Here is a 22116-nt window from a genome sequence, read left to right as displayed (position 1 = left end):
ACTAAGGAATTTTTACGCGCAGTTTATATTAAATTATTTTTCATTAGAGCATCTACGAGTAAATATTATATACGTTAACTTCACTTAGTTCCGCTATGTTTACTACTTTTATTAAAAATTTTGTCTTTCTGTTGTTGTAATTTCTATACAGTCATAATCGAAAAATTGCTGCGCATCACTGAAGTGGCTCAAATCTATCTGCTAATACGCAGCAAAAAGGGCAAAGACGTCTACTCACGCATCGAAGATCTGTTCAATGATCCCGTAAGTATACATACATATATAATACATTATACCGTTATATACCAAATATTAAAGCGCTGAGCCTAAACACTTAATTTGCTTGCATAACTGCAACCTTTTCCACATTTTATTAGCCAATAATCTTACCTTTGCTTTCAATATTTCCCAGCATTTATTATTACTTGTTCTTGTTGTTGTTGTTACTGTTTTTTTCATTTGTTACTTTTTCTATTATTTTTTTGCCACACACTTTGCGTATCGTGTTCGTTGTTCGTTGTGTGCGTCGGTCAGGTGTTTGAGAAATTGAAAAAATGCAATCCCAAGTATCGGCAGAAAATCACTATCATCAGCGGTGATTGCTCGCTGCCCGCGCTGGGCATCACGCAACCCGAACGTGAGCTAATCAAGGAGAATGTAAACATTGTCATTCATGGGGCGGCGACGGTGCGTTTCGATGAGAAATTGAAAATGGCCATTGCCATAAATGTGAATGGCACCAAAGAGATATTGCAGCTGGCGAAGGAGATTGTCCACTTGAAGGTAAGCGCTCACGGAACGTAATTGCTGAAGGATACACGGCTAAAAGGGCACACGCACACACATACAAAATTACAGATTCTTACACGAGCAGAGTAATTCAGCTGAAAGTTTGTGTAAAATGTTGGATGTCTTGACGTTTGTGTATGTGTGTGTGTCTTTGTGCGGTCTGGCTTTGTTATTAGGAAGCGATTTCAATTTGTCCGCCGCAAACAAACATACATACCTTACCTATACATACAGTTCCGTCTATATATATATATATATATATGTGTGTGTGGATGTATATGTATATCTGTGCGTCAAGCAATTTATGTTTCTATTTACCACTTTGTTGTCATATCTGTCTCACTTTCATTTCATTTCTATTTTTTTTTCTCTTTCTCACATTTATACCTCCACACCCCCCTTCCACCCTAATCAACATCACAGGCCTTCGTACACGTCTCGACCGCGTTCGCCCATTGCAATCATCGTTATATACAGGAGCGTTTCTATCACAGCGCCATTACCGGTGAGAATGCCTGCAAGCTGGGCGAGTGTCTCGACGAGCATACACTCAACGAGCTGACAGCAACCATAATCAAAGGATATCCGAACACGTACACATACACCAAGGTACTGGCTGAGGATATTGTGCAAAACTATGCGGAGAAATTGCCAGTGACGATATTTCGGCCAGGCATTGGTAAGATTTATTTAATGAAATTGACATTTCTGCTACAACAACAGCAATGACGAAAATAACCGCAAGAACAATCACACAACAGCAAAGCTAGGAAATTGGTTACGTGCGCTTCGGCTGTGGTTGTTGTTGTTCTATTACGTGTTGTTGTTGGTATAAGGTACAAATTGCTAAAAGTGGATTGTCCAGGTGCTACACTCTCCAGTTTCGAGCAATTCCGACATCTCAGTTGACAAACGGTAATACTACAAGTGGTAATCCTTGTATGTCAAATAGGCCAATTCAATGTAATAACGCTGGATGATTTTACTAAAGGATTTGTGAGCCATACAAGTCGACAGCAAGGAGCAAGTCATTGCTGGACAGCTGCAAAACAATTCATTTCGAAAGTCGTATTTGCTTGCTCAACTGCGGTTGGCTTTGGTGTAGTTTTAAGAGAGGATTTTACACCGCAAATGAAATAAATTTAATTACAAATTTTCTTAAGATAAATTGTTTTTTGTTGCTGAAATTTGATAGATATAAGAGAAGCCGAAATGGAAGTCTTTAGGTGTCAGCGTCTGCAGGGCGCCTGACACTGGCCGGTTCCAGTGAAGTCAGATCACGGTCCGTTTGGCATTTTAAGGGAGGAATGAGACTGTTGGTCTCATACTATAACACAGATTCTAATGGGAGATCATTATGATTAAGAGAGATCTCTTACCTTGGTATCAAAGTTAAAAAAATGCGTTGCGGCACTTAAATCCAAAGATTGAGAGAGATGCTTCATCACTAGATAGAAAAATCCATTCGAAATTGTATACTAGAAAGTTATGAATTCCGAAAAACTCTTACCATTGCTCTCAGCATCAGCAAAGAAACGTTCCTCAACTTAAAAATAGATAGAAGTCTATTAATCCAGTGAGTAAAACTGAAAGTCCAACACTAGAACGCATCATTCGTTCGAAAATCTCATAACAGACAATACAAATACACAGTCATATTCTCTCTTGTGGCATCGTCTGACAATATCGTACAAAGAGACCAAAGTAGACTAGATGTTTGTTATAAGTCGCTCTCTGAACTCTCTCTCAGGCATTGTACATTGTGTATTTAACCTCTAGATACACGATTCAATGGTCCGCAGATAATAGGTCGCATGTTGGTCTCGTTACGTCTATTTGAAGACATTGAATATTTAAACAGTTGAAAATCGAACCTGTAGAATATTAACCTGTAGAATAGTAAATTTAGTTACTCAGTACTTCAAATTCAACAAATTCTGGTTTCTCCATGTATCTAAATAAAAGCTTAAATCTGTGGAATTCTAGAGGATAAAGTCTTTTAAGGCAAATTTTGACAATATATACTATATCTTTTATAAATTTCTGTTACTAATTTACAAAATATTTGTAACCTTTCTCCACTACAGTTATCACCACCTACAAGGAACCCATTTCCGGTTGGATCGATAACATGTATGGGCCATGTGGCATAATTGTGGGTATTGGTTCCGGCGTGTTGCGTGTCTTCAGCGGGAAAGTGGATAACAAAGCGAACATAGTACCAGTGGATTTATCGGTGAATGCGCTGTTAGCCAGCGCCTGGGATATTGCGCGCAATACGTAAGTGACAGTGTGGAAATGTTGCTCACGTAAAATTAAAATCGATAATTTTTATTTTCTTCTGACAGTTACGACACACCGCCCATCTACAACTATGTGCCAGATGCCGACAATATGGTCACCTGGAAGGAGTATATGGAATATGGTTTCGAATATGGCTGCAATATACCGATGCGCAAATCGATTTGGTATCCACGTTTCACAATCGTTCCCTGGCGTTGGCAATTTGTGATCTTGTCATTCTTGTACCACACAGTGCCAGCGATGTTTATGGATTTATCAATGATTGTTGTTGGAAAGAAGCCAAGGTTTGTAAAAAAATAAAAAAATAAAAATGATTTATCAAATATAATTAATTAATCGATAATTAACGATAAAATTTCAGAATGTTGAAAATCTACCGCAAAATACACAAATTCTGCTCTGTGATGGAATACTTCAGTTCCAATGATTTCAAATTCGATAACGATAACGTACGCACACTATCGTCTAAACTGGAAGGTGCCGATAAGCAATTATTCGGTTTCGATATGCGTCACCTCGATTGGAAGGAACTATTTCGAGTCAGTTTGGTGGGGTTGCGCTTATATGTGGTTAAGGATGATCCCCGTAGTGTACCGGAATCGATCAAGCGTCATGCGCGGTGAGTTTAAAGTTATGACACTATTAAAGGAAATGAGCAGTTAGGGAAGAAAAGTAAAATACTCGATGTATTTTCCAGCCCTAAAATATATTCTATTGATTCTAGATTTTCATATATTTTCTTTCTCTACCTCTCTTTCAGACTAAAAGTACTGCACTACGCGACGCTCTTCATTGTTTACTCCCTGGTGTTAGCGTTATTATATAAGATGACTAATTTCTTCTTTTTCTAGCAGTTTATTTAGCTTATTGTTTTTTAATTACTAAAAACAAGTGTTTTCTAAAATTTGTTTTCTAAATACATATGTACAAAATCAGAAAAATATATCCTAATTGATGAATCACACCTAGATTCCGAAGTTATTTTTAATAAATACGGGACTTAACGGGTTTGCTTGATATTGACATCGATATTGATATTGATATTGATATTGATATTGATATTGATATTGATATTGATATTGATATTGATATTGATATTGATATTGATATTGATATTGATATTGATATTGATATTGATATTGATATTGATATATTGATATTGATATTGATATTGATATATTGATATTGATATTGATATTGATATATTGATATTGATATTGATATTGATATTGATATTGATATTGATATTGATATTGATATTGATATTGATATTGATATTGATATTGATATTGATATTGATATTGATATTGATATTGATATTGATATTGATATTGATATTGATATTGATATTGATATTGATATTGATATTGATATTGATATTGATATTGATATTGATATTGATATTGATATTGATATTGATATTGATATTGATATTGATATTGATATTGATATTGATATTGATATTGATATTGATATTGATATTGATATTGATATTGATATTGATATTGATATTGATATTGATATTGATATTGATATTGATATTGATATTGATATTGATATTGATATTGATATTGATATTGATATTGATATTGATATTGATATTGATATTGATATTGATGTTGGCTCACAAATTTATATTTGCAACGAACTCAACGCTTCCTTAATAATCCAACAATTATAAGCTAGTTAAAGCAATGTGATCCTTCACCTATTCTTCTTCTTCTTCTTATCTTCGTATTAAAAATAAATATTATAACATCGCTTTCGGCTAAACACATATGTAAGTATATCTGTGTGTTTGCATGTGTATATATCAACTTACGTGTGTAGTGCACATGTCTGCTTAAAGATTATTTATTCATTGGCGTATTGTATTGCATAAACAGGTAAAAGTTTTCAAAGTCTATGTTACTCGTGTCAACTCTTAAATCTCACCTGCCACTTTGGGCATCTGCGAAGGGATTTATGGCACTCGCACTGACGCTTACCATTTCCCTGGCGTTCGCCAACAAGAGGTCGCCTTTAAAAGTCTTTCTATGTCTTTTTATATGGCATTTATAACCATATTTATGCTGTTGTGCATGTGTGTGTGGCCGTGAGTTCAATCATATGTGTTGTCGTTGAGTGTGGCAGCTTGGTAGTAACCATGCCTTTAGGCATTTTCAACTTGCGTGCTTTCGCACTCAAATGAGCCAGCTCAGTCGGCCACACACACACACACACACTTGCACATAGCTTAAGACTTTGTTCGTCTTTTAAGTGAAGTGAGCCGTGGGCTATATTCTGTCATAAGTAAGTTTATTCGAGTTCAGGTGACGAAGGATTTGCATTTTCTCGGTGTGTGTGTGTGAATGTGGCATGTTGTGCGTTATGGAATATCAACGGAAATATCTCCGGTAATTCGTTGAGAGTGAAGCTTATCGAATGCATAATATTTATACTGATGAAGTGTACAATGTTGAAATAAGGAACTCTCAAGTCACAAGTGTAGAAGCTGCGAGGCAGTGTTTTATTTAATAAAGTCCTTCTCACCACGTTCAAGAAACTTTATTGATATTATTGATTTTAGAATTTCATATATAATATTTTGGGCCATTAAGTAGTAGTCTGAAACACAACTGCAGTTTGAAATGCCACCGAAATCTGCTCAATTCTGCATTTCATTGCATTAGCGAGTTTTGATACCAATGCCATTAAATAAACCTACGTACAATTTTCGAGTTTGGTTCAAAACTCCTTAAAGATCATTCACAATCCACAAAAGGCGAAGAATTGAATAGATGCATGCATTAGCTTCTTTGCATAATATGGTCGGCCAAAGAATGCCAGACAGTGTGCTCTGCTCTGGGCAATCCACTAAAAGGGAATCTCCACAATCCGCACCAATTATCGTTGGATTCGATCTCCTCAATATTGCATATAAGGTAATATCGAGCATACTGTGTGAAAGACTAAGGCCCACCGTTAACGAACTGATTGAAGCTTATCATTGGGGCTCTAGACATGGAAAATCTACCATGTCCAAAACACCACCTTTTCATCGAGCTGCCTCTAAGCAGCTATATCTGAATTTGATATAACTGTAAAGCTATGTAAACTGATGTTGGATAATAGCAGAAGTGCAGTTAAAATTGAAAAGGACCTCCCCGAGCGGTTCGGTACCAAACGAGGTTTCCGGCAGGGCCATGTTGCTGGGTGATATTGACATCATTGACTTTCACAGTCACGCCGTTAATTTCGCTTTCTTCAGCCTTGACAAAGGCGCGAAGCAAATGGATCTGGCGATGAATGAGGATAAAACGAAATATCTCCTGTCATCAAACAACAGTCAGCGCATTCGCGGCTTGGCTCCCAAGTCACTGTTGACAGTCATAACTATGAAATTGTAGATAATTTCATCTACCGTGGAATCAGCATCAAAAATAACGTTCAGCCAATAACGTCAGCCTTGAAATCCATCGCAGAATCATTCATGCCAACAGGTGCTACTTTGGACTGAGTAGGCAATTGAATAATAAAGTCCTCTTTCGACGAACCAAAACCAAACTCTACAAGTCGCTTATTATTCACGTCCTGAAGTGGACGATGTCGACATCCGATGAGACGGCACATGCAGAGGAAGAGGAAAACCTCCACTCTGTTGGAAAGATCAGATTAGTATTTCCAATTGGCGCAAATTGCATGAAGGAGTAATAAATGGCGCGCTCTTAATGATTCGGCTCTAATCGTGTATGCGGTGTTTTCGCCAATTACATTGTATATGTATATAAATTCAAATATCATCCACAATCCAAAAAAATGTATGTCCAGTTAAATGAACCACGTAGACCATTTCCAGATTTTAGTGTATTCATTATTTCTGGTTTCTATAAAAAGTTCATAAATAGCATCCAAAATCCTCGAGAGACTCAACTGAAACCCGTTAAAGCATCACTGCAACATCCATACCGACAGCTCTTCGGCTCAATCATACAGCAATAAAACGAAAGATATTACCTTCAAAACTTGTTAAGATTCAAATTTGATTTGTAGTGCATTAAACTAGTTCCAATCAAACAACTGTAAAAACTGTATATGAAGCATATCGAAGTAGTTGCAAATTTTAATAGAAAATCACTACACTCATGTTTGTATGCCCGTAGCGTCTATGTGAACGCTATCACATAACGGTTATTAAATCAACATCCACTCACACGCACACCAACACACACAATAAAGTTCACGCATGCGACCGAGACATCGAGAATGCAATTATCCACTCGGTTACAGTGTAAATACGGCACAGTAACTTTATCCGCATTTATGTGTGTGTGTATGCGTACACTTAATATTTGCAACATATTTCAGCATTTAAATGCCTAAACGTCCCCTAATGCCTGTTCTGTCAACCCATTCGTTGGAGTATGTGTGCGTGTGGGCCCTCAAACGACCCTCGCCCTCGATTGGCACTGCTGGAGCCAACCTTCGAGAACTTGCAGGCGAAATATGTGGAGAAATTTGTGCATGAAACTTTGTTTGCTGTTCTCGACGTTGCATCACAGACTCAGACTGAGTTATGTTTTGGCTGGCAAAGTTACTGTGTTGTGGCATATAAGTTTAACAACGCCACCCTCACCGCCACCGCCATCGTTATCATCATCATGCCCCCCGTGCAGCCCCAATCGTGTGGCCTGACCATTGTTGATTGAAGTAATTTAAGCATCCTAAAAGTATACTTCCAAATTATGACATCAAAATGTTCTCAATTAAAGTACTAGCGCTGAGCTGTGAGAGTGTGTTATACAACTAACTTTGCTAGGAGATCAACTTTTGTAAATGAGATTGAGTGGGTGTGTGTAAAAGCAGGCCAATGTGCAAGGGCATCCATATTTACTTATGGCTTTTATTTTATTTTATAAATGCATGCATGCTTTTTCGGAAACCGTTATGGTATCATAGAGCAGTACTCTTGGAGCTTTTGATTTAAAAAGTCGGACGCGTTCTAAACGAGCTGATTTGCTAATGTCAGTATATATTCTTCTCTTGCGTTGCATGCTCAGACCGGTTTAAAAATGAAATTATAATAAAGTTCTTAATCAAGTTAGTTTTATTTAATAACGCATATATTAAATGAGCTAGGTACAAAATTGTATTTTTACTTCAGTAGCGACACGTTCAGTTTCTATTGGCATTAAAAAAGCTCGAACCAAATCATTTTTGAGACACTGCGAATTTCCATAGGGTATTCGACATGTCATGTTCTCCAACTCTGACCATAAACTGTATTCCAAGGGATTCAAACTTGGTCTATCAGATGGCCAATCCACTACAGCTATGAAATAAAGAATATTGATATTAAGAACCTGCTGGGTAGATTTTGCCTTGTGTGCTGCAGCAGTATCAAATCTCTTCATCGAAAGAGTATTGCTTAACTGATAATCACGCCTTTTGAAATATACCAATTTTAACCCCTTTTTCATGAAACTAATGTACCAATGACCGAATGACCTACGGAAGGGTTTCATGTGGAGATCATATCGCGTAAGTCTTGACATTGATCATCGGATCTCCAAGAGGATTTCTGCTAATGTGTTCAGGAAAAGTTCGAATGTCGGAATTGGTTCGAACCACACGAGAAAGATCACTGCATTTTCGGTCATTAACAGTAGACATTTGAAAAATGCCATCAATTGTGCTGTAAATAAAAATTCTCGATATATTAGAAATATGTAGTTTTTTTAGAAGAAATTCTCTACCTCTGAAACCAGTACCTACCTCGATTTGTAGATTCGATATGTACGGTTGTGTGTGACGTTGATGACAATTAATTGCTTTAATTTAGTATTTCGTATCGCTTGGGGCTTTGAATACGATCTCTCGAGAGCCAAAGGCTATCCAAAAAGACAAGGTTGAGAAATGCGTCGACGATTGGAAGAAGTGCTGCATAATATCGACTAAAGACTTATTTAAAGGCGAACGAATGGATAAATATTAATTTTTTATTACTATTAATTGTTTTATTTATTATTAAGGTAAAAAAATACATTCTCAAGCCCCCCTATATCTGAATGACGCTATTTGAAGCTTACTGTGTACTTCTTAGCATATAAATTTTAGCAAAATTAAGTTAATGCACATTCTTGAATATTTAGTTGATATCAATCCCGGATCAGCCTCTATATACTATTATATATAAATGATTTTCATATTCTAGTGGTATTTATGCCGTATATGAGAATTTTTTTTGTTTTCTTTATAAATTTAAATAAAAAATTGCGAAAGTATAAAATTTTTGGTTACAGCCGAAGTTAGCTATTCCTTATATGTTTTATTTATATACATATGTATATGGGTGATAATACAATAAGAGGTAACTTTTGCGGCAATCAGCTTAAAGTATTGTTATTGTCCTTTATATTGCTATTTTTTTAAATGAATCACATCATATTAATGTAATGTATTAAATAACATTACAACTTACTGCATAATTAACGCAATTTTTTCTGAAATTCCTTACGAAGTCTAAAAAAGTCTCTCCCCTGGCCTGTCCCGTTGCTACTTTTTATTTAACTTTCGGACAATACATATATTTTTTGTATGAGATGCTAAACCAAAACTAAGTTCAATCGGAAGTAAAATAATTAAAATTAAGTATTGTTGAATAAAAAACAAAATTATTTTGTTTATTTCATATAATTATTAAAATTAACTTATGTCCCGATTTTTTTTTTTTGAGCGCTGTAGTTTTTTAGTTATTGCGCCCCGATCGTGTTACTGGATTCGAAAACTGATTTTGTCTCTCCCATGGCAATTCATATAACGTATACTATTAATTTAATTTATTTGCTTTTATTGCCCTAAGTTACTAATACTGTGATAATTAAAGTGAAATAAATAATTAACCCAAAAAATAATTCAATCAATTAAAACAATTAAATTTTTCATGAAAACGTCTGAATTTATTGATTTGTTATTTTAAGTTTATGGTTTATTCATCTAGGAAAGAGAGTACCTTTAATTTGTAAAACCATTTAAATTATTTAAAAAATATAATAATTATCTACCATAAACTTTACGACTCTCCCCTGGCCGATGTATTTACCCTGGTCATTGAAAAAGTAATAAAATATGTATTAAGTGACTTGCCTTTACGTGAGAAGATAAATAAAAGGGACAAAAATCATAATATAGAGGTTTCATGAAAAAATTCTCTACGCAATTGAAACCTCTTATTATAGAATCACCCATATATGTCAATGAAATCGTTGACGGGATTCCCCGATAATATGATGGACATTAGCAAACCCATGCATTGTCGAGTTGCAATGTGCAAAGTGGTGGATGAGAAATATACAAGTTTCCTCCTAACACTGTGACTATGGACTATGGGACCATGGTTAGTATACTTATTGGCCACAGTCTAGCACCAAGGAAACAGTGGAGGATCTATTGTGCGTTTGTCCTGCACTAGAAAGACAACGCTTGAGGTATCTAGGGGCCCCACAGTACGATAAGTTGGAGGAGATATTATTAGATAGGCCTCATCATCTCTTAAAATTCGTGTCAAGCGCTGGCATCCTATAATATAACTACTACTCAGGGAATACAGTAAAAGCTCCTTATTCGCGCTTCCTTTATTCGCGGTAAAAAAAAAAATTATTCCTATAGGTATCCAACCAATATTCTTGTCAAATGGACTAATAAAAAAGTAAAATAGATCTTATTACAAGAAAATGTTTAATATTCCACTTGGAATATTTTGGTAATATTTCCATATAGAAGTTGCTCACATGGAACTGAACACAACCTATTGAAGAAGAAGCTTCAACAAGCACTGGAAACATTAAATTCAATTTGAAAAATCTTAGTGAAGGTTAAAAATGGCAAATGAGCTCTGCGATTTTTTTATGAACATTGATCCGTCTATGGAACGAAGTCTAATTTTTAAGAGACAAATTGCTAATGCGACTGCTGTGTATCAGTCTGAATTGAATGAGCATTTGAAAACTGCAAAGCAAGAAAAAAATACAAAATTCTTCAAACCATTGCATAAGCCTTAAGATAATTAGTTAAAAGGTTCAAAAACTTCAATTAAATCATATTTTTATATACCTATTTGCCTTTTTTCACCTAGGAACATATCCCCTATAATCCCATATAAATTACCATCCCGTATTCACGGTTTCTGTATTCGCGGCATATTTAGGGAACATGTACCCCGCGAATAAAGGGCTTTTACTGTACGTCTATGCGGGGCCTGTTGGCCCACCAGACTAACCTAACCTAACCTATATATATGTCAAGTCATTAAATTATGGAGTGCTCATCAAAAAAATTGTGCAAATTAGATTTTCACTAAAATAAATGTAGCGGTAAAAACACATTTGGGAAATTCAGAGCAAAAATACCCAAAAATCATATTATGAATGAGACAAACACACCAACATACATACACACAAAGTTGACAGCGCATAATGAGAAATACCAAGGCATTTGCAAAAACGAGCGGACATTTAATATAAAGACTCGATCGAATACATGTCCTTATATAGGTGTTTGTGTGTGTGCCTCTGCATGCAGTGCAGCATGCCACAATATGACAGCGGCAAGTGTGCGAAATTGTTGACGAACTTAACACATAATATTGTTGTTGTTGGCATTGTGGTCCTGCAGATGCAGCAGCATAATGATGGTTGTTGGATGCGGATTGTATATGTGTGTGTGTTTGTGAGTGAGTAATTGAATACACGACAGAAGCGCCAGTTGAGCTACCCATCAGTCGTCAGTTGGCGCGCTGTTGCTGTCGGAAGTCAGTTACAAATTCGCGGCACTTACTACTTGCTTGCCACACCGTTGAGCTGTGCTTGACGAAAGAGATAACTGAAGTTGGTGGCCGAAGTGCAACTCTCTCTGTTTTTATGTTTGTTACGCTAAAAGAAATAAGCAATTGACTTCATTGTACTTCGTTCGTTAACGGTATTACTCCAGCGAGGGATTGAAATATTTTTCTCTCCCACACATACGCTCTTTCTATTTTTCTCTCTCATATGTCGGTTGTACGGTTCTTCAAGCAAGGCAAGGTTTCTCTCCTTTTCTCATAAAGTTTTCGACAAAAGTATGTATTCCATTTAACATTTTGAGCATCAATATACTCGGCTCATCTACAATTGTGTCGCTCTCTCCCCAAATAAAACGCTTTGCTTTGGTTTACAGACATTGTGTGACTTTTATCAAACATTTTGCACGACTTTCATGTATCAAAGTGCTGTTCTTTCATACTCTTAGTAACCTTCTCACTCTTTTTTTCTCTGCCGCTTAGCATCTACTCTCTTAAACCACGTTGTTCGTGACTTTATTATTTCCACTAACTCCTTTTAATAATGTGAGGCAGTACTTTGTGGGTCTCTGTGTCTGAGTCCATATTGGTGTGTGTGTTTACATATTGAAGTGCCCCTTAAATGTTGCCATTCGTGACTCTTGCTCAAACTAAATTTGTCCATTGTTACATTACCGTTAGTACGCGGTTGTCAGATCTATTGTTGTATTTGCTGTTGTTGTTGTTGTTGTTTTTTTTTTTCGAAAATCATACTCTCTGTTTGTTCACTCGTGAAATTAATATTTGGGCGGCATTTTGATGAGCATAAAGTGTAAGCGCCTAAATGTATACCTTAGAAAGCGTTTATACTTCAACAAATATGAATGAGTGACTGCGCGGACAGACAAATTTGACAGACATATTGACAGACTGTATGCTTTTGTGATGGAGTGCGCATTGTCACTCCATTGTCTTATTGCTGTTGTTGTTGTTGTTGTTTCATATGGTGTACGCAAGCATTGCTATTGCATAGCTAACTATGATTGCGGTTGTTGCTGTTGCCATTATTGTTTTTTGCTTTATTTAGTTTGTTGTTGTTGTTGTTTATGTTGCTTTTGTTGCATGCCAGCAGCGTTATTATTATTAGTGCTGCAGCTGAAGCGTTGCTTTCGTTCATTGTTATTGGAGTTGTTGTTGTAGTTTAATATTTGTTGTTGGAGCGAAATTTATTTTGTGGCTTTTTCGATTTAAATCGTTTTGTTGTTACTCTTACATTCTGACCACCGCCAGCACAATCAACTCACAGTTTCTCCCTTTCTCCTCCTCCTCCTACCGCTTATGCACTCCGCCTCTTTGTCCCACCCTCCTTATTGCTTTTTCGTCCTCAATCGCTTTCGCCATCATTGTTTCTATTTTGGCTTATTATACTTGATTGCTTTTGCTTTCGGAATGTTGCTTAATTTTTCTTTCTCGCTTTTTATTGTTGTGTTACTCATTCTCTCTGGTTGTTGTTGTTCTTGTCGTTTTTGTTGCTATTGGCGTTATGCCGCAAACTTATTACGCTGGCTGCTGTTACTATTTTAGTAATTTGCTGCCATGATTTTGTTGTTATTGTTTTTGCTGTTGTTGGCTTCGATTTTATATACCCGTCGATGTGCGCACTCATTGTTGTTGTAATTTTAGTAGCCACCATTTTGTTGTTGCTTGTTGCCGGGTACTTTAACTATTTTATATACATCTATGGCTGCTGCTTTTATGTTCACACTAACCGTGTTGTTGTTGTTGTTTGTGGTATGTGCAGCAATGTAATTTCAGACTGTTTTTACTGATCCTCAGCTAACCGTCAAGCCTGCGGCGCATAGTGTTCTCCATTGCGTAGAACGTCAGCCGTTGCAACAGTGTTTACAGTTATCGCCGTTATTGTTCGAAGCTCCTGCCACAAACCAGTGTTGTTGTTGTTGTTTTCATATTGTAATTTTTTTGCTGTCGTTAACATTATTACTTTATATTCGCTTTCGCTTCACTTCACCCATGCGTCGAGGCATGGTAAAATGTGCAGGATGCTCGGGTCATAAGAAGTAAGCGATTTTGGTGTACTTAATAACTTTTGCTTGATTATGATATATATTGGCGCAGTAGTTGATGTTTTATAGACAAATAGTGCCAGGCAGAATGAGTTTCCGGTTGAAGTTGACTGTTAAGATTGTACTCAGGCTCTTAAAGACGCACTGTCATAAAAAAAAATAACTGTCAGGTGTAACCGAACATTTTATACTCTCGCAATTTATTTATTTAACTTTATTTATATTATATAATACACAATTTGACCCACATATTCGTCATATATATTGTATAAAGTCCATTGAAAGTTGGAAACCATAATATTAGGTTAAAAGCACCGAGGTCCTCGGGTTCGATATATGGGGCCTTAAAAACCTATGGTCCGATTTCGGCGATTTTTAGAATGGGGCTGCCACACTATAAACGTAGTATTTGTGCAAAGTTCTGCACCGATATCTTCACTAGTGCTTACTTTATATATTGTAAAGTAAACGATTCAGGTCGTATTCAAAGTTCTGGTATATAGGAAGTAGGCGTGGTTGTGAAGCGATTTGGCCTATTTTCACAATATATCATTGGGATGTAAGGAAACTATTACAAACCCAGTTTCATTGAAATCGGTCGAGTAGTTCCAGAGATATGGTTTTTGACCCATAAGTGGGCGACGCCGCACCCATTTTCCATTTTGTAAAAAAATCTAAGTGCAGCTTCCATCTGCCATTTCTTATGTGAAATTTAGTGTTTCTGACGTTTTTCGTTAGTGAGTTAACCCACTTTTAGTAATTTTCAACCTAACTTTTGTATGGGAGGTGGGCGTGGTTATGATCCGATTTCTTTAATTTTTGGACTGTATTAGGAAATGGCTAAAAAAATGACTGCAGAAAGTTTGGTTTATATAGCTCTATTGGTTTGCGAGATATGTACAAAAAACTTAGTAGGGGATGGAATCACGCCCACTTCCCCAAAAAAATTACATCCAAATATGCCCCTTCATAGTACGATCCTTCATACCAAATTTTATTTCCATAGCTTTATATATGGCTTAGTTATGGCACTTTATGTGTTTTCGGTTTTCGCCATTTTGTGGGCGTGGCAGTGGTCCGATTATGCTCATTTTCGAAAGCAACCTTCCTATGGTGCCAAGAAATAAGTGTGCCAAGTTTCATCAAGATATCTTAATTTTTACTCAAGTTACAGCTTGCACAGACAGACATTCGGATTTGAACTCCACTCTTCACCCTGATCACTTTAGTATATATAACCCTATATCTAACTCGTTTAGTTTTGGGTGTTACAAACAACCGTTATGTGAACAAAACTATAATACTCTCTTTAGCAACATTTGTTGCGAGAGTATAATAAAAGAATAAAAGGATAATAATGCCAAATCGAAAGTCTCCATGTTCTTAAAATATGTTTACTCATGTTGGACATTTCAGCTCTGAATTACTAGTTAGCTAGCTTCGGAAAACAGTACTTAAGAATTGATAAGATGGGGTCATTTCCTCGTTAAATAACATATACTATCGATGTTTGTTACATTCCATTGAGTCCATTGTAATGGATTAGGAGAAGAAAGCTCTCCATTATGACTCCTTCTTCAGTACAGAAGAATATAATATTATTTATAAGTATTTGAAGAATATACTTCGTATCCATTGCGATTGCGCAGCAACGATTAACTTTGGAACTGCACTTAACATTTAGAACTTCACCACAAGTGGATGGTTATCCAGTACCACCTACTGCATTCCTTAAAAAAAAATTACGTTTTTTTTCAGGTAGCTGATACCGACTAGTACTTCTGTAGTTTTGAGGTTCCTGTTGCTATTTTATAACACAGATGTGTTCTTGTCAAAAGTTTATGTCTCCAATCAGTATGTACCTCTGATCCAAGTGTCTTTCAGACGCATATCGCGAGTATGCTGAGCTAATACAATTTTCGAAGGAAAATAACGATAACGTTAACTTTAAAGAAATTTAAAACATTGTTTTTAGTTATCTGTCTTTCCATTGACAAATCACTCTGATGGAAGCGGCGATACTAAGCTGAGGCTGGTGAGTCTGGTAAAGGAATGCCTATCCTTCCTGTCGGTGACATCGAACTACTTCTCGTTTGGGTGCTTGGACAAAGTGGGATCGCAGGAAATTGCAAGAATGATGAGTTTGTAAGGTTAGTAGCGCCGCTATATTCTTACTGGACGGTTGGGCCTCAGCTGAGATCTTTCTCTCCCAAGGAAAATCGCCAGAGGTCTAGGGAACTCCTCGCCCTCAGTAAAGTTCATCTTTCCTTGATTGTATGGGTTGCAACTGTTCATTATTCTGCTAGCTGCAGAAGTAACCGGGAAGAGAATGAGATGAAATCAACTGCTAATGTTACTCGATTCACTTCGAAGTATCTTGGTACATATATGTACATATATATATACATATATATATTGAAAAGTTATTTTAAGAACTTTTACTGCACACTGATCACGCTGATACCTACATATTTGTCGTATAACAATCTCCACCCCTAATACAGTTACAAACAACAGTTAGAGGAAGCCCATTTTACGCAGCTAGCGCTTTAGCTTGAGCAACAGTTCTCTGGATTATACAAATAATAATTAAAATTGAAACATTATTAAAAGTAAAAATAAAGGAAATAACAAAACAAATACAACAGTTAACTCCACCAAAAACAACAAAAACTGTTGTTTGTTGCAAAAAATGGCTTCTGCATATATTTGCGGCTGGTAGTTGTCATGGCGATGATTTTAGAGCCAGTGGAAGTCGAAAGTTGAACAACAACAACTAAAACAAGTAAGAATTTATACTCTCGCAATTTATTGATGTAATTTTATAAAGATAACACAATTCGACCCATATCTTCGGTATAAAGTTCAATAGAATAACGAAAATCATCATAAATAGTATATGGGGACTGAGGTAATTCCTAAACCGATTTCACTCGTTTTCACCACCAAGATACAATGTATCGAAGACTATACGCTCACTTAATTTAATATTACTTATAATTAGGTATATGGGATCTGGGGGAAGTTCTGACCCGATTTTTACCATTTCAGGTACAGAGAGAAACTGTTATAAGAAAAAAATTCAGATGGAATGAATTACATTAAAATATCTGAGGGATTTACCTATATTTTCGGTGAAAAATTACCCTTAGGCACTGAGTTCTTCATGTTCGATATCAGGGGTCTTGAAAAGTCATGGTTCAATTTTGACAATTTTTCCACAAGCGATGTCACAACTCAAATACAATATTTGTGTAATGTTTTATTCTGCTATCTTCATTTGTTCCTAATGTATATATGTATTATAAGTGAAGGAATTCAAAATTGAGTTATATGGGAAGTAGACGTAGTTGTGAACCGATTTGGTGTTTCTGACGTTTTTCGTTAGTGAGTTAACGCACTTTTAGTAATTTTCAACCTAACCTTTGTAAGGGAGGTGGGCGTGGTTATTATCCGATTTCTTTCATTTTTGGACTGTATAATGAAATGGCTAAAAGAAACGACTGCAGAAAGTTTGGTTTATATAGCTTCATTGGTTTGCGAGTTATATACAAAAAACCTATTTGGGACGGAGTCACGCCCACTTTTCCAAATTACATCCTAAAGTGCCCCTCCCTAATGGGATCCTATGTTCCAAATTTCATTTTCATAGCTTTATTTATGGCTTAGTTATGACACTGTATAGGTTTTCTGTTTCCGTCATTTTGTGGGCGTGGCAGTGGACCTCCTCAGGGTCCCAAGGAACATGTGTTCCAAGTTTCATTAAGATATCTTAATTTTTACTCAAGTTATCGCTTGCACGGACAGACGGACAGACGGACGGACAGACATCCGGATTTCAAATCCACTCGTCATCCTGATCATTTATGCAGATATATATAACCCCATATCTAACTCTTATATTTCTTGGTGACACAAACAACCGTAATGTGAACAAAACTATAATACTCTGAGCAACAGGTTGCGAGAGTATAACAATATAATTTATAACAACAGCAGCAGCAGTAACAACAACAACGTGGTTCGGAGTCTGAAGAGCAATGTTTGAGAAGCCACAGTAATATTACTAAAGTTAAGCGACGTTGCAACGGCAGAACAGCAACATCAACAGCTCAACTAGCAACAACTACAATAACTGTGCAGAAAACAGAAGCGGCGCCAGCCAGAAGAAAACGAATTAAAACGAATTTCGCACTCAAATCCAGTCACAGTAATTATAATACTTCTAACAGCAACAACAATAAAAACTACACATATATTTACAAACAAAAAATAGTAACAATAACAAAAAATGGCATCAACAACAAATATACATTTGCGAAAATCAGCAACAGACTGTAAGCAAAACAAAAACAGCAAAAACAACCACGAAGCCTTGCAATGGCTGAGCGAGTCAAAGCCAAAAATCGGCGGTGGAAAAAGCAGGAAATTTCTCTTTTTGTTGCACGACATCGACAACAACGGTAATTAAAAAATACTAGCAGCAGTGGAAAACTGTGTGCAACAACAACAACAACAAATGATGTTGTAAAAAGCTGTACAAGCTGGAATTGGAATGTAATGCAATAACAACAACAACACAAATAATATCAGCGGCAAACAGCAGCAACAACAACACTAACTACAATAATTGTCACCGACATTGACAACGAAAAGGAAAGGAAATTATTGTGGAAAAACATTTACAAGCGCAAGCACACACACAGAGACGCATCGTGTTGCCAGCCAACCAGCAGCACCATCTGCATAATTTGCAACAATTGCCAACATTAAAAGGTTTTTACGGCATAAATAAATACTGTAAATTTATTATTGTGCGATGTGTTGTGGGTGGAAAAAGGCAATGCAAATCGCAAAAAAAATCACACACACGTATTCGACTCCTGCGGGAACGCCGTAGCATTGAGTGTAAAAGCGGTGTAGCAAATTGCCACAACAACAAGTGCGACCACAGTCAGCTAATTGAGTGATGGAAGATGCGAGTGTGGGTGAGTAGGCGTTGCGCATCTAGAAGATTTGAAATGCATGTAATTGGGGCAGAGAAAGCAAAGATGGCTGGCATAATTTTTAGCGTTTAAGTTGTGTGTATGTGTGCTTAGATTTTTGTGAAGACTTTAATGAGTTTTGTATTTTACATGCGATAAATCAATATTTATATTTAAAATATTTGATATAGAAATATTTATTGTCAGCATAGATATATGTATATTTTTGCATATTACAACAAATAAATATTTAACATTAGCGAGTACTGAGACTCGCGACATTCAAAAAATTTTACCTCGATACTTGCGACAAGACCTTGCTGTTTTTGGTAACGATTCCTTGAATGTATGTATGTAAGTGATTGGCGTTGAAACCATTTAGCATTATAGCCGAATCGATGATAGCGCGCCACTCACCTCTTTCCCTCGCAGTTCCGCGCCAGTTGGAGATCGCAAGTGTAATCAGGTCGCTCTCCACCTGGTGCCTTCAACGGAGTGGGCCTTCCCCTTCCTCGGCTTCCTCCGGCGGGTACTGCATCGAACACTTTCAGAGCTGTAGCACTTTCGTCCATTCGAACAACATGACCTAGCCAGTGTAGCCGCTCTTTTTTTATTCGCTAAACTATGTCAATGTCATCGTACAGCTCATCGTTCCATCGTCTGCGGTATTCACCGTTGCCAATGTTCTGAGGACCATAAATCTTGCGCAAAATTTTCCTCTCGAAAACTCTTAGTGTCGTCTCATCTGATGTTGACATCGTCCAAGCTTTTACACCATAAAGCAGACTTGTAGAGATTAATTTTGGTTCGTCGATTGAGGACTTTACTTTTCAATTGCCTACTCAGTCCAAAGTAGCACATGTTGGCAACAGTGATTCTGCGCTGGATTTCGAGGCTGACATTGTTGATGTTGTTCCTTAGTTTGAATAAATTTCGGAGAAGTCCCGTTTATTTCAATGATGAATTGTTGCGACTCTTACTCATTTAATCAGTTTTTAGTGACGTTTTGTGTAGAGCGACATCATAAAGGCAAAGAAAAAATTTAAGTAGCTATAAATAAAAGAGAAAATTGAGATTTTAAAGAAACAATGCCGTTGAGTCTGTTTTGGAAGCTTTTGCCTGATAGAACTCTTGTGTGTTATCTGGTTATCATTGAAAAAAATTATTGGTTATTTGAAGAATGGTTTCACAAAACATTTGTTCCAGTGGGTCTGCAGATTTTTCTTTCTAAAATAATTATAAATTTTAAATTCCTTAAAAATGCAGGCACAAGAGTTTCTTCCCGAAAGGCTATTTTAGTTATTTAGTAATTGATAGGTTTTTGTACGTCTTCGCTTAGGCCATACAGCAATAACACATTCTCATTTATTGACTGGTCACAGATTACAATCTTGCCCATACTGCAACTCATCTTCCTTTTCCACAACTCACTTATTAGAAGTTTGTCCCTATTTTAACTTAACTAGAACCATTATATTTCATAATACTAAAGCTCTTGATCTTTTAAAATCGACATCTATTCAAAATATTACTAAGATATCTGAATTTTTATCTCGTACAAATTTAAAAAAGTTTATTTAAGATATTCTGTCCTTTTCTAAATTTATTTATAACATATACTTTTATTGCGTAAAAATATTGATTGTAAATAACTTTAATACGATAGAATACAACTTTTATTATTTAAGCCTAACTTAATTGTAACCGCGAGCTGAAAGCCTCTGCAGCTAGTGCTCCTTAAATTTTGTATAATAATAATTGTATTATTATTTTTCATTTAATAAATAAATAAATAAAATAGTAATTGATAATGCTTAGTGCCAACCCAAAGAAGGAGAGTTAAAGAGTACTGGTAGTCAAATATTGGTATTGGAACTGTACTGCTGTTATACAGCCAATGGACCAGAATGTCATAGGCTTGGAAAAATTAAGCCTTTTAGGTCACTTGGTTCGACGAGAAATAACAGTAAACGATGATCTGCGAAGCATCAACTTGAAAAAACGCAATATGTTTTTAGCTAATGCATGTAATGCCGTTAATGGGTCTTCAATTCGCTCGTCATTTTAAAATTGACGTAACAAGCGACTGGTATAATGAAGATGACATTCCTCTTACAGAGTTACGTTTACAGCTAGCTGAAGATACTCAAATATTCACACCATTTCAAGTTTTAAAAAGTAGAATCATTGCTACACATATCCTATTCTGAAATGGATCAATGTAGATGAACTTACTTTTGAGTCTTTCGTCCAAAATTAAGTTCACTGTGTTGATAATGATTACGTCGGCGGAGACTAGAATAGCATTCAATATTTGCCTATACTTTTTTTTTAATATTATCTGAAAAAGCATATTCGGTACTTGCACCGAGCTCGGTTTTCATTACGTGCAAGAATCGAGGTACTACTGTATATACATGTATCTGTATACTGTTGTGTTCAAATTAAGAGCAGTATCATTTAAGAAATACTTTAGGGAAAAGCACGTAATTTCACTTAATTGAGTTTTCAATTTCATACATATTTTTTTGTACATATTTATTAAATAATTTCTTATTTTATGGACAACAAAATTTAACAATTTTGTTTATAAGTTTTACATAATTAATTAAAATAATTAATGTGCCATTTACGATTTAAAGTTTCAGTTTTAAGTGCAGTTTTTAAAACATTGCATACTAACCCAATTTTTTGTATAAACTAATCTATTTTTCGCCTTTTGTTCTGAGACTTTGCTGTAAAAAATTGTAATAACAGAATTAATTTCAATTGAAGTGATTCGCCCACCGATAAACTTCCACCGAGACCCACCTATGCTGCATGTGTTTTATGTTGTTAAATAAATTAATTAATTTCATTTTAATTCACTTGACTGCAAATGCAGCATGCGACAATGTGAGGGCCGGAGGCTTTATGGAGCCAATACAAATACAATGTACAAATTCGTTTAACGCTCTCGTGCTCTCATTTTTTGAAACTCTGCAACTTTGAGCGCTCAGTTAACTGTTTCGATATTTCGCAGCAAAGCCTTAAGCTCTCTCGAATATTCCCGAGCAATAATTTCTCAGTTCGTATTATTTGAAATACAATTCATATCTCTCTCTCTCTTTGCATTTAAAGTTACTACACCGTTTTTTTTTTGCCGCTTCTGTGTCCGTTT

At 36.0% G+C, this 22116-nt stretch overlaps 2 protein-coding genes across 4 annotated transcripts in view; both read left to right on the top strand.

Annotated features, from left to right (window-relative positions):
- Window positions 1–4063, top strand: part of LOC105213186 (fatty acyl-CoA reductase wat) — a 113204-nt gene extending 109141 nt beyond the window's left edge. Inside the window, exons 5-11 of the mRNA XM_029040908.2 lie at window positions 152–264; window positions 535–783; window positions 1213–1468; window positions 2877–3069; window positions 3138–3377; window positions 3455–3712; window positions 3854–4063. Of these exons, the coding sequence (XP_028896741.1) occupies window positions 152–264; window positions 535–783; window positions 1213–1468; window positions 2877–3069; window positions 3138–3377; window positions 3455–3712; window positions 3854–3944 (1400 nt within the window). The 3' untranslated portion in view covers window positions 3945–4063. The remainder of the gene's footprint in view (window positions 1–151; window positions 265–534; window positions 784–1212; window positions 1469–2876; window positions 3070–3137; window positions 3378–3454; window positions 3713–3853) is intronic.
- Window positions 1–22116, top strand: part of LOC105217799 (lachesin) — a 329292-nt gene that overhangs the window by 109645 nt on the left and 197531 nt on the right. The gene's annotated exons all lie outside the window — the stretch shown is intronic.

The sequence above is a fragment of the Zeugodacus cucurbitae genome, chromosome 2 (genome assembly GCF_028554725.1).
Source record: "Zeugodacus cucurbitae isolate PBARC_wt_2022May chromosome 2, idZeuCucr1.2, whole genome shotgun sequence".
NCBI classification, from domain to species: domain Eukaryota; kingdom Metazoa; phylum Arthropoda; class Insecta; order Diptera; family Tephritidae; genus Zeugodacus; species Zeugodacus cucurbitae.
Note: the sequence above shows the minus strand (reverse complement) of the source record. Positions and strands in the feature narration are given on the sequence as shown.